The following is a 14842-nucleotide window of genomic DNA, read 5'->3' on the forward strand; positions in this document are numbered from 1 at the left end:
AGAGTATAAACCAAGTCTATCCAGTCTTTCTTCATAAGACAGTCCTGACATCCCAGGAATCAGTCTGGTAAACCTTCTCTGCACTCCCTCTATGGAAAGAATGCATTTCCTCAGATTAGGTGACCAAAACTGTACACAATACTCCAGGTGTGGTCTCATCAAGACCCTGTACAACTGCAGTAGAATCTCCCTGCTCCTATACTCAAATCTTTTTGCTATGAATGCTAACATACCATTCACTTTCTTCACAGCCTGCTGCACCTGCATGCCTACTTTCAATGACTGGTGTACCATGACACCCAGGTCTCGTAGCATCTCCCCTTTTCCTAATCGGCCACCATTCAAAAAATAGTCTGCTTTCCTGTTCTTGTCACCACATTTATCCACATTAGACCACATCTGCCATGCATTTGCCCACTCACCCAGCCTATCCAAGTCACCTTGCAGACTCCTAGCATCCTCCTCACAGCTAACACTGCCCCCAGCTTTGTGTCATCTGCAAACTTGGAGGTGTTGCATTCAATTCCCTCATCCAGATCATTAATATATATTGTAAATAGCTGGGGTCCCAGCACTGAGCATTGCGGTACCCCACTAGTCACTGCCTGCCATTCTGAAAAGGACCCGTTTACTTCTACTCTTTGCAGTATCAGGTAACATCTGTGGAGAACATGGAAAGGTGACGTTTCACAGAGTGCTGGAGTAACTCAGCGGGTCAGGCAGCATCGGGTCAGGCAGCATCTGTGGAGAACATGGATAGGTGACGTTTCACAGAGTGCTGGAGTAACTCAGCGGGTCAGGCAGCATCTGTGGAGAACATGGATAGGGTCAGTGCAGCAGTAATCTGTGGATCTGTGGAGAACATTCTATGGGTCTAACACCTCAACGCTGCCTCGTCCAAGGCCACTACCACAGTGAATACAGAATCAGCAGCAGCTCAACGACCAGTCACAGACCCTGGACGTTCCTCTCGTTGCCCTCTTCTGCCCCTCCCATCAGCCATCCCTGCTCTGCAAGGCGTACAGAAGTGTGAACACAAACCACACCTACCTTCCATTGAGATTCATCTACAGTTGCCTCTTAATCCAGTCGCACCCTGGCCACTCCCTCTTCTCCCCTCTCAGACGCAGACGTGTGAACACGCCACCTCCTACCACAACCAGAGAGCAGTGCTGAACTACTATCTACATCATTGGAGACCCTCGAACTATCTTTGATCAGACTTTACCTGTTTTACCTTGCACTAAACGTTATTCACTTATAATGTAACCGTACACTGTGGACGGCTCGATATTAATCATGTATTGTCTTTCCGCTGACTGGTTAGCACGCAACAGAAGCTTTTCACTGTACCTCGGTACACGTGACAATGAACTAAACAATTTGGATCTCAATATTTGACACGCTGAGTTACTGCAGCACTCATTGATTGAAAGCGAATGGTATGTTGGCCTTCATAACACGAGGAGTTGAGTTTTGGAGCAACGAGGTCCTTCTGCAGTTGCACAGGGCCCTAGTGAGACCACACCTGGAGTATTGTGTGCAGTTTTGATCTCCAAATTTGAGGATTCTTGCTACTGAGGGAGTGCAGCGTAGGTTCACAACGTTAATTCCCGGGATGGTGGGAAGAATGGAGCGGCTGGGCTTGTAAACTCTGGAATTTAGAAGGATGAGAGGGCATCTTATTGAAACATAGAAACATAGAAACATAGAAAATAGGTGAAGGAGTAGGCCATTCGGCCCTTCGAGCCTGCACCGTCATTCAATATGATCATGGCTGAAACATATAAGATTGTTAAGGGTTTGGACACGCTGGCGGCAAAGAAACATGTTTCCCGATGTTGGGGGAGTCCAGAACCAGGGGCCACAGTTTAAGAATAAGGGGTAAGCCATTTAGAACGGAGATGAGGAAACACTTATTCACACCGAGAGTTGTGAGTGTGGAACTTTCTGCCTCAGAGGGTGGTGGAGGCCCGTTCTCTGGATACTTACAAGAGAGAGCTAGATAGAGCTCTTAAAGATGGCGGAGTCAGGGGATATGGGGAGAAGGCAGGAACGGGGTACTGATTGTGGATGATCAGCCATGATCACATTGAATGTCAGTGCTGGCTCGAAGGGCCGAATGGCCTCCTCCTGTACCTGTTGTCTATTGCCTATTATTTGAACCATAGAGTGTTGAATGGTTGTCAGGAGTGTGCGTTGGGAAGGATGAGGTTGACCATCAGAGTCTGGCCACCTGCCGGCGTAGAAACCTTGCCAAAGATTCCCTCTTGCCTGTTGACAAACCAGGTCTGATCGTCACAAAGGCAGGGCTCTGGGTTGTGTTGTAGAACAGAGAGATCTGGGAGTACATGTACACAGTTCCCTGAAAATGGCGTCACAGGTGGATAAGGTTGTCTAAAAGGTTTTTGGTACATTGGCCTTCATCAGTCAATGTATTGAGTATAGATGTTGGGTGGTCATGTTTCAGTTGTGCAAGACATAGAAACATAGATCATAGAAAATAGCTGCAGGAGTAGGCCATTCGGCCCTTCGAGCCAGTACCACTATTCAATATGATCATGGCTGATCATCCACAATCAATACCCTGTTCCTGCTTTTTCCGCATATCCCTTGATTCCTTTAGCCCTAAGAGCTAAATCTAACTCTTTTATATACATCCAGTGAATTGGCCTCCACTGCATTCTGTGGCAGAGATTCACAACTCTCTGGGTGAAAACATTTCTCCTCATCTCAGTCCTAAATGGCCGACCCCTTATTCTTAAACTGTGACCCCTGGTTCTGGACTTCCCCAACATTGGGAACATTTTTCCTGCATCTAGCCTGTCCAATCCCTTAAGAATTGTATATGTTTCTATAAGATTTTGAACTTGAAGATCCCCTCTCATTCTTCTAAACTCCAGTGAATACAAGCCCAGATGCTCCATTCTTTCATCATATGTCAGTCCAGCCTTCCCAGGAATTAACCTGGTGAACCTACGCTGCACTCCCTCAATAGCAAGAATGTCCTTCCTCAAATTAGGAGACCAAAATGGCACACAATACTCCAGGTGTGGTCTCACTAGGGCAGGGTAGTCAGAGCCATTCATTCAGACATATAGTCCCATCCATAATGTTTGGGACAAAGACTCATCATTTATTTATTTGCCTCTGTACTCCATAATTTGAGATTTGTAATAGAAAAAAATCATGTGGTTAAAGTGCACATTGTCAGATTTTATTAAAAGCCATTTTTATATATTTTGTTTTCACCAAGTAGAAATCACAGCTGTGTTTATACATAGTGCCCCCATTTCAGGGCACCATAATGTTTGGGACACATGGCTTCACAGGTGTTTGCAATTGCTCAGGTGTGTTCAATTGCCTCCTTAATGCAGGTATAAGAGAGCTCTCAGCACCTAGTCTTTCTATCAACTTTGGAAACTTTTATTGCTGTTTATCAACATGAGGACCAAAGTTGTGCCAATGAAAGTCAAAGAAGCCAATATGAATCTGAGAAACAAGAATAAAAGTGTTAGGGACATCAGCAAAACCTCAGGTGTACCAAAATCAACTGTTTGGAACATAATTAAGAAGAATGAGAGCCCTGGTGAGCTTATTAATCGCAAAGGGACTGGCAGGCCAAGGAAGATCTCCACAGCTGATGACAGAGGAAATCTCTCTATAAGAAAGGAAAATCCCCAAATACCTGTCTGACAGATTAGAAACACTCTTCAGGAGCCAGGAGTGGATTTGTCAATGACTGCTGTCTGCAGAAGACTTCATGAACAGAAATACAGAGGCTACACTGCAAGATGCAAACCACTGGTTAGCCACAAAAATACGATGGCCAGGTTGCAGTTTGCCAAGAAGTACTTAAAAGAGCAACCACAGTTCTGGATAAAAGTATTGTGGACAGATGAGATGAAGATTAACTTATAATCAGAGTGATGGCAAGAGCAAAGTATGGAGGAGAGAAGGAACTGCCCAAGATCCAAAGCATACCACCTCTTCTGTGAAACACGGTGGTGGGGGTATTATGGCCTGGGCATGTATGGCTGCTGAAGGTACTGGCTCACTTATCTTCATTGATGATTCAACTGCTGATGGTAGTAGCATAATGAATTCTGAAGTGTATAGACACATCCTATCTGCTCAAGTTCAAACAAATGCCTCAAAACTCATTGGCCAGCGGTTCATTCTACAGCAAGACAATGATCCCAAACATACTGCTAAAGCAACAAAGGAGTTTTTCAAAGCTAAAAAAATGGTCAATTCTTGAGTGGCCAAATCAATCACCTGATCTGAACCCAATTGAGCATGACTTTTATATGCTGAAGAGGAAACTGAAGGGGACTAGCCCCCAAATCAAGCATAAGCTAAAGATGGCTGCAATACAGGCCTGGCAGAGCATCACCAGAGAAGACACCCAGCAACTGGTGATGTCCATGAATCACAGACTTCAAGCAGTCATTGCATGCAAAGGATATGCAACAAAATACTAAACATGACTACTTTCATTTACATGACACCATCCCTGAAATGGGGGGGACTATGTATAAACACACCTGTAATTTCTACATGGTGAAACCAAAATGTATAAAAATGGCCTTTATTAAAATCTGACAATGTGCACTTTAACCACATGTGATTTTTTTCTATTACAAATCTCAAATTGTGGATTACAGAGGCAAATAAATAAATGATGGGTCTTTGTCCCAAACATTATGGAGGGCACTGTTGGAGCAAGCGGGTCCTACTGCAGTTGTACGGGGCCATGGTGAGACCGCATCTGGAGTATTGTGTGCAATTTTGGTCTCCTAAGTTGAGGAAGGACATTATTGCTATTGAGGGAATGCAGCGTAGGTTCACAAGGTTAATTCCCGGGATGGCGGGGCTGACATATGATGAAAGAATAGGTCGACTATAACCATATAACCATATAACAATTACAGCACGGAAACAGGCCATCTTGACCCTTCTAGTCCGTGCCTAACACATAATCTCCCCTGGTCCCATATACCTGCGCTCAGACCATAACCCTCCATTCCCTTCCCATCCATATAACTATCCAATTTATTTTTAAATGATAAAAACGAACCTGCCTCCACCACCTTCATTGGAAGCTCATTCCACACAGCTACCACTCTCTGAGTAAAGAAGTTCCCCCTCATGTTACCCCTAAACTTCAGTCCCTTAATTCTCAAGTCATGTCCCCTTGTTTGAATCTTCCCTACTCTCAGTGGGAAAAGCTTTTCCACGTCAACTCTGTCTATCCCTCTCATCATTTTAAAAACCTTTATCAAGTCCCCCTTAACCGTCTGCGCTCCAAAGAATAAAGCCCTAACTTGTTCAACCTAAACATGTATTCACTGAAATTTAGGATGAGAGGAGATCTTATGGAAACATATACAATTCTTAAAGTATTGGACAGGCTAGATGCAGGAAAAATGGTCCTGATGTTGGGAGAGTCCAGAACCAGGGGTCACAGTTGAAGAATAAGGGGTAAGCCATTTAGGACAGAGATGAGGAAAAACGTTTTCACCCAGAGAGTTGTGAGTCTGTGGAATTCTCTGCCTCAGAAGGCAATGGAGGCCAATTCACTGGATGTATTCAAGAGAGAGTTAGATTTAGCTCTTGGGGCTAACGGAATCAAGGGATATGGGGAGAAGGCAGGAACGGGGTACTGATTGGGAATGATCAGACATGAACATGTTGAATGGCGGTGCTGGCTCGTAGGGCCGAATGGCCGACTCCTGCACCTTTTTTTCTATGATTCACTCCCCCCTCCCCTCCTCTCCTCTCCCTCCCCTCCCTCTCCCACCCCTCCTCTCCTCTCACTCCCCTCCCGCACGCGTGTTTGTATCAGAGCCCCCGGCGTCCACATTGCGCAGCCCCCGCGCGTTGCCATCACTGTCTATTTGCTCCGTGCAGGAGGTTGTGGAGTTCCTCTGGTCGCTGAACCCAGGCAGTTCTATTGATGCTCTGTAGCCGAGACAATGGTCAGCGCTGAGAGGGAGCGTGAATGAAATTGGACTTGACAAGCAATCTGCAGGCGGACGCGAGGGCAGAGACAGAGAGAGGCGAGAGAGACAGAGAGGGAGAGAGACAGAGAGGGAGAGAGACAGAGAGGCAGCGAGCGAGCTAGCGCCACGCCGGGATCTGTCCACGCCGCCGGGATCTGTCCACACCACCAGCCTCTCTCTCCGTGTCCTCTCCCCGTGCTTGTGTGTGAAGCTTTTGTGTGAAGCGGCGGCTGTGGGACAGCGAGCGACTGAGTGAACGATGGAGGAGACCATGGACGAAGGACAGAGCCAGAGAGGTATTGTACACATTTACACCACCACTTTGTCAGCGGGGCTCGGCAGTGAAACACACGCCTTTATTACTCAGTCCGGGCTGTGATTTTGTGCTGGTCGCTTCTCCCGCCCTGGGAGCGAAGCCCGTGTCCATATGTGTGTCCGTGTGTGTACACGACAATGAGTGTAGGCATGTGTGGGCGCATGTGGACCAAATACATGCCCATTGTGTGTGGGTGGGTGCACAGATAGCGCATACTGTATGTGGGCGCGGGCACTGTACATACGTGTACATGTGTGGGCGCGGGCACTGTACATGCATGTACATGTGTGGGCGCGGGCACTGTACATACGTGTACATGTGTGGGCGCGGGCACTGTACATACATGTACATGTGTGGGCGCGGGCACTGTACATACATGTACATGTGTGGGCGCGGGCACTGTACATATGTGTGGGCGCGGCACTGTACATACATGTACATGTGTGGGCGCGGACACTGTACATGCATGTACATGTGTGGGCGCGGGCACTGTACATACATGTACATGTGTGGGCGCGGGCACTGTACATACGTGTACATGTGTGGGCGCGGGCATTGTACATACGTGTACATGTGTGGGCGAGTAAAGGGGAGAGTGGGCGTTTCATGATGGTGCCGATTGTCTGTGTGTGTAGGAGTGGTGTGTGTGGGGGTAAGAGTGTGTATGTGTGAGTGAGTGTTTTTGTGTAGGGGTGAATTGTGTGGGGGTGTGTGTGGGGGGTGGGTGTATATGTGTGTGCGTATATATATATATATGTGAGTGTGTGTGTGTGTGAGTGTGTGTGTGAGTGTGTCGCCATTACGGAGCTGTGTGATAGATCCACAGGGCACCGAGTGGGTGGATAGATAGATCTTGCCGCTGGCTGCATCTTCCTCTGCCCACGTGATGTGCTTGTGTTGACACATATCTGGTGTTCCCACCTGCACACATCACCAGCATCTCACCCTTGATCCCACGGGGTTGATGTAACATCCCTGCACACAACCCTGCCCGTGTCACTCCCTCAACACACTGTTCACACGGACACCTGGGCATTGGATGTGTATACCTGGCCGTGTAGTTCCTGCAGTAGATTCACATGTATGTACATGTATCACGCGAACACACACGCGTACACGTTCACACACACACACACACATACACACACTTTCACACACTTGTACATGTTCACACATGCACATTCGTACACACTAACACACACACACTCGTACACTCACACACACACACACTCATACACTCGTACACTCACACACACACACACTCATACACATTCACACACACACACACACATACACACACACTTTCACACACTTGTACATGCTCACACACAAACATTCGTACACACTCACACACACACACTCGTACTCTCACACACACACACGTGCACACTCACACACGCACACAGTCACACGCACACACACACTGTCACACGCAAACACACACTGTCACGCACACACACACTGTCACACCCACACTGTCACATGCACACACACGCACACACGCATGTGAATATATATATATAAATTTATGCACATTAACCAATTTCCCAAATCAGCTGCTGTGTGTTTGCTACTTTGTATCAATCTATCTCTGCACTGTATCTCATTCTTAGAATTGAAGTTGTCCTTGGTTTGGGTGAGCAGAGGCGGCTGGACATTGGGGAGATGGACATTGGGGAGCCAGACATTGGGGACATTGGGGAGATGGACATTGGGGAGATGGACATTGGGGACATTGGGGAGATGGACATTGGGGACATTGAGATGGACATTGGGGAGATGGACATTGGGACATTGGGGACATTGGGAAGATGGACATTGGGGGAGATGGACATTGGGGAGATGGACATTGGGGGGATGGACATTGGGGGGATGGACATTGGGGGGATGGAAATTGGGGAAATGGACATTGGGGACATTGGGGAGATGGACATTGGGGAGATGGGACATTGGGGACATTGGGATTATTTGGGAATTGGGGAACGGGTTCTGCTCCGGGCACCGTTCCCGTCTCTCTATTGCAGAACAGGTCGACAACTCGCCGTCCGGGTTCACCTCCTTCTCACACTTTGCGCTTCGACCAGGTCTGGGCTTGTGGCGGCCGGGTCTGGTCTGGTCTGGGAGTGGTCTGGTCTGGTCTGGGAGTGGTCTGGTCTGGTCTGGGAGTGGTCTGGTCTGGTCCGGGAGTGGTCTGGTCTGATCTGGGCGGCCGGTCTGGTCTGCTCTGGGTCCGGGTGCGTGGCCGTGAGCTACGGGACACGGAGCTACTTGTACACAAGGCAGATTGCGGACACGGATCGGCGAGAGATCGCCGCTGCAGCAGCTGCTGCCATTTTGAGTCAGGGTCGGATATACATTTGCAGTCATTTTGTTTAAAACGCGTGTAAATATATATTTATTTAATGTGAGCGGACACCGGATGCGAGTGCTTGTTGCTATCCATCATCTATCCAGCCAACCACAGCCTCTCCCGCCCATTACACACAGCATCAAAGAAACATGGGTTTGATAAAACACACATTCATGATCTTGACTAATGCGTCTGTCCCGCACCAACAGTGAATTAAAGTCGAGCAGCTGTCAGTCAGCTCCGTGTATGTGTCAGCCCAGTCCCTGTGCTCCCTTCAATTGAACAGGTCGGTGTTTGGTCTGAGATGATTTCCTCTCATTAGCGGCTTGGGAAGGGACGGGGTTTGTGTGAGGCCGGGGTTATTGGTGGACAATGAACACAGGAGGGGAACTACACTGGTCTCCCCCCCACAACAGATGCTGCCTGACCCGCTGAGTTACTCCAACACTCTGTGTCTATGCTCCGTTCAGAAGAGAATCGGCTGCCAGACCTGTCAGTGGACAGTCATTTCTTCAAGTGATAAGGAACTGCTCACAGGCCTCTCTCCACAAACCATGGCCGTGTACACCGAGTGGCCACATGGGCAAAGAATGGTTGTGTACACACAGTGACTTTCACAGACTGGTCACCTATCAAGAATGGCTATGTTCATGGGATGGGTGGGTACACTGAATGGCCGTCCAGATTGGAGGGCCAGTCTCAATAGACATTAGACAATAGGTGCAGGAGTAGGCCATTCAGCCCTTTGAGCCAGCACCACCATTCAATGTGATGATGGCTGATCATTCCCAATCAGTATCCCGTTCCTGCCTTCTCCCCATATGATAGGTGGTGATCTAACAATGATCCATTCTACATTGTCTTTGATCATCATCCCCTTTAATCTCTCGATTTCACACTTTGCCCTTCCTTATCTCTGTGTCTCCCTCTCCCTTGACTCTCAGTCTGAAGAAGGGTCCCGACCCGAATCGTTACCCATTCCTTCTCTCCAGAGATGCTGCCTGTCCCGCTGAGTTACTCCAGCATTTTGTGTCTACCTTCGTCTAACATACATTAGTGCTCTGATTAGATCTTTGTTCTGTTACAACTGCCGGTTAGATTCATCAAATACTCATCAAACACGTTCCATGAACCTTTCCATTATCACTGAACTTGCTAAGTGTTTATTTAATAAAATCAATCATTAATTTTCACCTAAACTCCACACTGAGATTGTGTTTTTGATGGGATGTAAATGAGACACTGGTTACAAAATTGGATTATGAACACAACATTAACACTAGGGTGGAGTCAAAGACCAACATGACAAGTGGTTTAGAATGAAGAGTCTGGAGTTAAAGCCTTGATTAGCAGTGGTGACCAGAAACTGATGGATTGCTGGTTGACATTTGCCCACTCCAGGAGGAGGTGTTATCCTGAACTGATCTTCCCTGTATGTGACTCCAGCCCTGGCACAGTCACCCTGGCACTACGGCTCTGTTGTAAAGAATATGTTGTTTAATTTAGTGGCAAATGAAGTGTTGGTCACAGACATGTCCAATTTCTGATCATTGGTGGGTCACAGTTGTATTGTCACGTTTGCTGGTCTGGGAAGTGGGAATAGATAGTATAGATGCACAGTGTGTACTGGGTTGTGTGTGCCTGTCTGTGTGTGTTTGTCTGTGTGCGTGTGCGTGAGTGTGTGTCTGTGTATATGTGTGTGTCTGTCTGTGTGTGTGTGTGCATGAGTGTGTGTCTAGGTATGTGTGTGTGTGTCTGTATGTGTGTTTGTCTGTGTGTGTGTGGCTGAGTGTGTGCGTGCGCGTGTGCATGTGTATGTGTCTGCATGCGTATGCGTGTGTATTGCAGACTACACCACAATTGGAAGAGTTGCAGACAGTGAGGAAGGCTGTCAGAAGATACATCAGGATACAGCGCTGCTGTTGAAATGGGCCGAGAAATGGCAGATGGAGTTTAACCTGAGCAGGTGTGAGGTGTCGCACACTTTGGGAGGTTGAATGTAAGGGGAATGTCGATAGTTAATGGCAAGACCCTTAACAGCATTGATGTGCAGAGGGATCTTGGAGTCCATCTTCATAGCTCACTGAAGGTGGTAGAACAGGTAGATAGGGTGGTAAAGGTGGCTGCGGTATGTTTGACTTCATTGTTAGGGGCATTGAGTATATGGGTGTGGGGTGAGGGGCGGGTTTTCAGGTGTAACCCCTCCCTATAACTCGTCTATGAACCAAGATGACATCTATAATCAGGCTTCTGAACGGCCCTTCCATAAGCTAGGGTACTGTCCGATTCACCTCTACCCCATTGCGGACATTGGACTTTGTCTGTGGAACTGATGCGCTACAACGCTGAGAACTATATTCTGCACTCTGTATCTTCCCCTTTGCTCCACCTGTTGGACTGGAGTTTGAAGTGATTGTGTTTATGTGTGGTACATCTGATCTGATTGGATAGCGGTGCTGACCAGAAAGTCCCACTGCTATCCGATGACAAAAACAATGCTTTTCACTGTACCTCGGTACACATGATAACTATAAACCTGAACTGAAACCCTCTCCAACTTAGTGACATCCTTGCAGTAGTTGGGTGTGAGTTTGCTCCGTTTCTGACAGACCTGTAGTGTGGGCATATGCAGGTCCAACACAAAGCTTTACTCTCTGCCCTTCCTGCATGAGGGGAATACAAAAACTACATAGAAACATAGACAAAAAATAATAAAAACGCGGACGGGCTGCGGTACACATGATAACTATAAACCTGAACTGAAACCCTCTCCAACTTAGTGACATCCTTGCAGTAGTTGGGTGTGAGTTTGCTCCGTTTCTGACAGACCTGTAGTGTGGGCATATGCAGGTCCAACACAAAGCTTTACTCTCTGCCCTTCCTGCATGAGGGGAATAGATCAGGTAGATGCACACAGTCTCTTTCCCAGAGACGTGGGATCGAGAACCAGAGGACATTGGTTTAAGGTGAGGGGGGAAATATATAATAGTGGCAACTTTTTCACACAAAGGGCGGTGGGTGTATGGAACAAGCCGCCAGGGGAGGTAGTTGAGGCTGGGACTATCCCCAACGTTTAAGAGACATTTAGGCAGGTACATGGATAGGACAGGTTTTGGGGGAGATGGACCAAATGCAGGCAGGGGGGACTAGTGTAGCTGGGACATGTTGACCGGTGTGGGCAAGTTGGGCCGAAGGGCCAGTTTCCATGACTCTGTGACTCCACTGTTGTAGTGGAAGATTTCTCGCGGTATAGTAGGGTGGTCCTGGAAATGCAACAGGTCTGTAAGTGACTGTGGCCCAGAGGGGTTTAACATCGACGATTGTGTTTGATGTAGTTGGGATTGTTCTTGCCTTGTGTGTCCCACCAGAGACCAGTGGACCTGTTGCACTGAGACTTAAACACCGTTTCCATTATATGTTTTAATTCTGGCTGAGACTTTAATTATGATGAATAATTATGACTCGTGTCCTTCTGCAAATCATAGTGTATGGAATATTTTGTTAAAAGTGCAAATGTTTTTCTAAGTTTCGCAAGTCACAGGAGCAGCATTACGCCATTCGGCCCATCAAGTCTACTCTGCCATTCAATCATGGCTGATCTATCACAGAGTGCTGGAGTAACTCAGCGGGTCAGGCAGCATCTGTGGAGAACAGATGTGTAGGATAGTGCTAGCGTACGGGGCGATCGCTGGTTGGCGTGGACTTGGTGGGCCGACGCGCCTGTTTCCGCGCTGTAGCAAGGATGTACGAGAATAACAGCAACTATGGCTGCAGTATTTCACAGCAAACTGATCAGCGATGTTCCTCTCAGAGAAACTTTGCAGAAGGAATACACAGCATTATTATCTGTAATGTAATGTCATTTGTAATAAAAGAGGCCATTTCTAGGGACCGGAAATGCTTAAAGACACAAGGCTTTGTTCCCTGTGGCATAGAATCAAAGTCAGGCCTGACAGAAATACCGAGCAAAAAACTATTGCTGGAACAGCTGGATCAGTGCAGTAAACTCTCTTGACAATGTGCAACAAATTGGCACAACCCTAGTTATAGAGTCTTATAGTGTGGAAACAGGCCCTTCAGCCCAACTTGCCCACACTGGCCAATGTGTCCCAGCTACACTAGTCTCACCTAGCCATGTTTGGCCCATTCCCTCTAAATGTTCTATCCATGTACCTGTCCAAATGTTGCAGTGTCTTTGGAATGACGGTGGCAAGAAAGTGCTGGAGTAACTCAGCGGGTCAGGCAGCATGTGTGGGGAACATGGATAGGTGACGTTTCACAGAGTGCTGGAGTAACTCAGCGGGTCAGGCAGCATCTGTGGAGAACATGGATAGGTGACGTTTCACAGAGTGCTGGAGTAACTCAGCAGGTCAGGCAGCATCTGTGGGGAACATGGATAGGTGACGTTTCACAGAGTGCTGGAGTAACTCAGCGGGTCAGGCAGCAGCTGTCAGGCAGAGCATGGGAGTAACTCAGACATTTGGAGAACATGGATAGGTGACGTTTCACAGAGTGCTGGAGTAACTCAGCGGGTCAGGCAGCATCTGAGGGGAACATGGATAGGTGACGTTTCACAGAGTGCTGGAGTAACTCAGCGGGTCAGGCAGCATCTGTGGAGAACATGGATATGTGACGTTTCACAGAGTGCTGGACTAACTCAGCGGGTCAGGCAGCAGCTGTGGAGAGAAGGAATAGCTGATGTTACGGTTGAAAAGGGTGCTCTCCAGATTTGCTTCCTGACCCGCTGAGTTACTCCAACACTTTGTGTCTATCTTCGGTGTAAAGCAGCACCTGCAGTTCCTTCCTACATGGTATGTTTGGAATTACTGATTGGCGATTGATGTTCAGGGCATCATTGAGGGATCATAATGGGGGACAACACTAAACAAATGCCCACAAACCTGCTGCTTGCCCAGAGTAGGCCATCGTTCTCCACTTGGCCGCACTGTTCCAGCAGCAGTCAGCTAAGCAAGTTGCTGGGGGCTGGGTCTCATTCCTGCCATCGTTAATGTCTCTCAGCCAAGGACCAGGCCAGCTAGTAGGCTGCAGTGTAACAGGAGCGGCAGCAATGTGGTGAGATACGGGCAGCACACAGAGAGGAAAGACCTCACGGGATTGGAGTTTAGTTTATTGTCACATGTACTGAGGTACAGTGAAAAGCCTTGATTGCCTGCTATCCTGTCAGCAGAAAGACAATACATGATTACGATACATGTCCTGTCATTTACTGTGCATGTTCCTTTCACAATTGACCTCCCAAAATATGTCACCTCATAAATTCAAAATTTATAGGAGCAGAATTAGGCCATTCGGCCCATCAAGTCTACTCTGCCATTCAATCATGGCTGATCTATCTCCCCCTCTCATCCCCATTCTCCTGCCTTCTCTCCATAACCCCTGACACCCGCACTAATCAACAATCTGTCAATCTCTGCCTTATATATATCCATTGATGGTCTCCACAGCCGTCTGTGGCAATGAATTCCACAGATTCACCACCCTCTGACTGAAGAAATTCCTCCTCATCTCCTTCCGAAAGGAACATGCTTTAATTCTGTGTCTGGTCCTGGTCTCCTCACACTGGTTCTAATAAACCCCAGTGGTCAATTCTCTGGCCAATGTTCCAGTTGATCTTTATCCAGCCGTATCCTCACGCTGACCGCCTTCATCACCGTCCACAGATCCACCAAACTGAGTATCGTCGGCAAACGTAATAAACCCTCAGTTGCTGTGGATCAGGTCGTCTGGTCTCCAGAATGCCTGCACCTGCTCAGCTCAAAGTTGCCAAAGCCACGTACATGTTACATTTGCCCAGTAAATGCAACCTGTGAATTTTATAATCTCAACGCTGTTTAAGATTGAACATTGAAAATATGTTGAAATGAGGAAATGCAGATGCTCCTTTACAAAAAAAGACACAACTCAGCGGGTCACGCAGCATCCATGGAGAACATGGATAGGTGACGTTTCACAGAGTGCTGGAGTAACTCAGCGGGTCAGGCAGCATCTGTGGAGAACATGGATAGTGACGTTTCACAGAGTGCGTTTCACAGAGTGCTGGAGTAACTCAGCAGGTCAGGCAGCATCTGTGGAGAACATGGATAGGTGACGTTTCACAGAGTGCAGGAGTAACTCAGCGGGTCAGGCAGTTAAATGTGAGGTTATCCACTT

General features: G+C 47.7%; 1 protein-coding gene across 1 annotated transcript in view; it reads left to right on the forward strand.

Moving 5' to 3' along the window:
- Positions 1-5859: 5859 nt before the first annotated feature.
- Positions 5860-14842, forward strand: part of LOC129716291 (proteolipid protein DM beta) — a 113345-nt gene continuing 104362 nt past the window's right edge. Inside the window, exon 1 of the mRNA XM_055666162.1 lies at positions 5860-6301. Coding sequence (XP_055522137.1) covers positions 6265-6301 — 37 coding nt within the window. The 5' untranslated portion in view covers positions 5860-6264. The remainder of the gene's footprint in view (positions 6302-14842) is intronic.

The sequence above is a fragment of the Leucoraja erinacea genome, unplaced genomic scaffold (assembly GCF_028641065.1).
Source record: "Leucoraja erinacea ecotype New England unplaced genomic scaffold, Leri_hhj_1 Leri_203S, whole genome shotgun sequence".
Lineage (NCBI taxonomy): Eukaryota > Metazoa > Chordata > Chondrichthyes > Rajiformes > Rajidae > Leucoraja > Leucoraja erinaceus.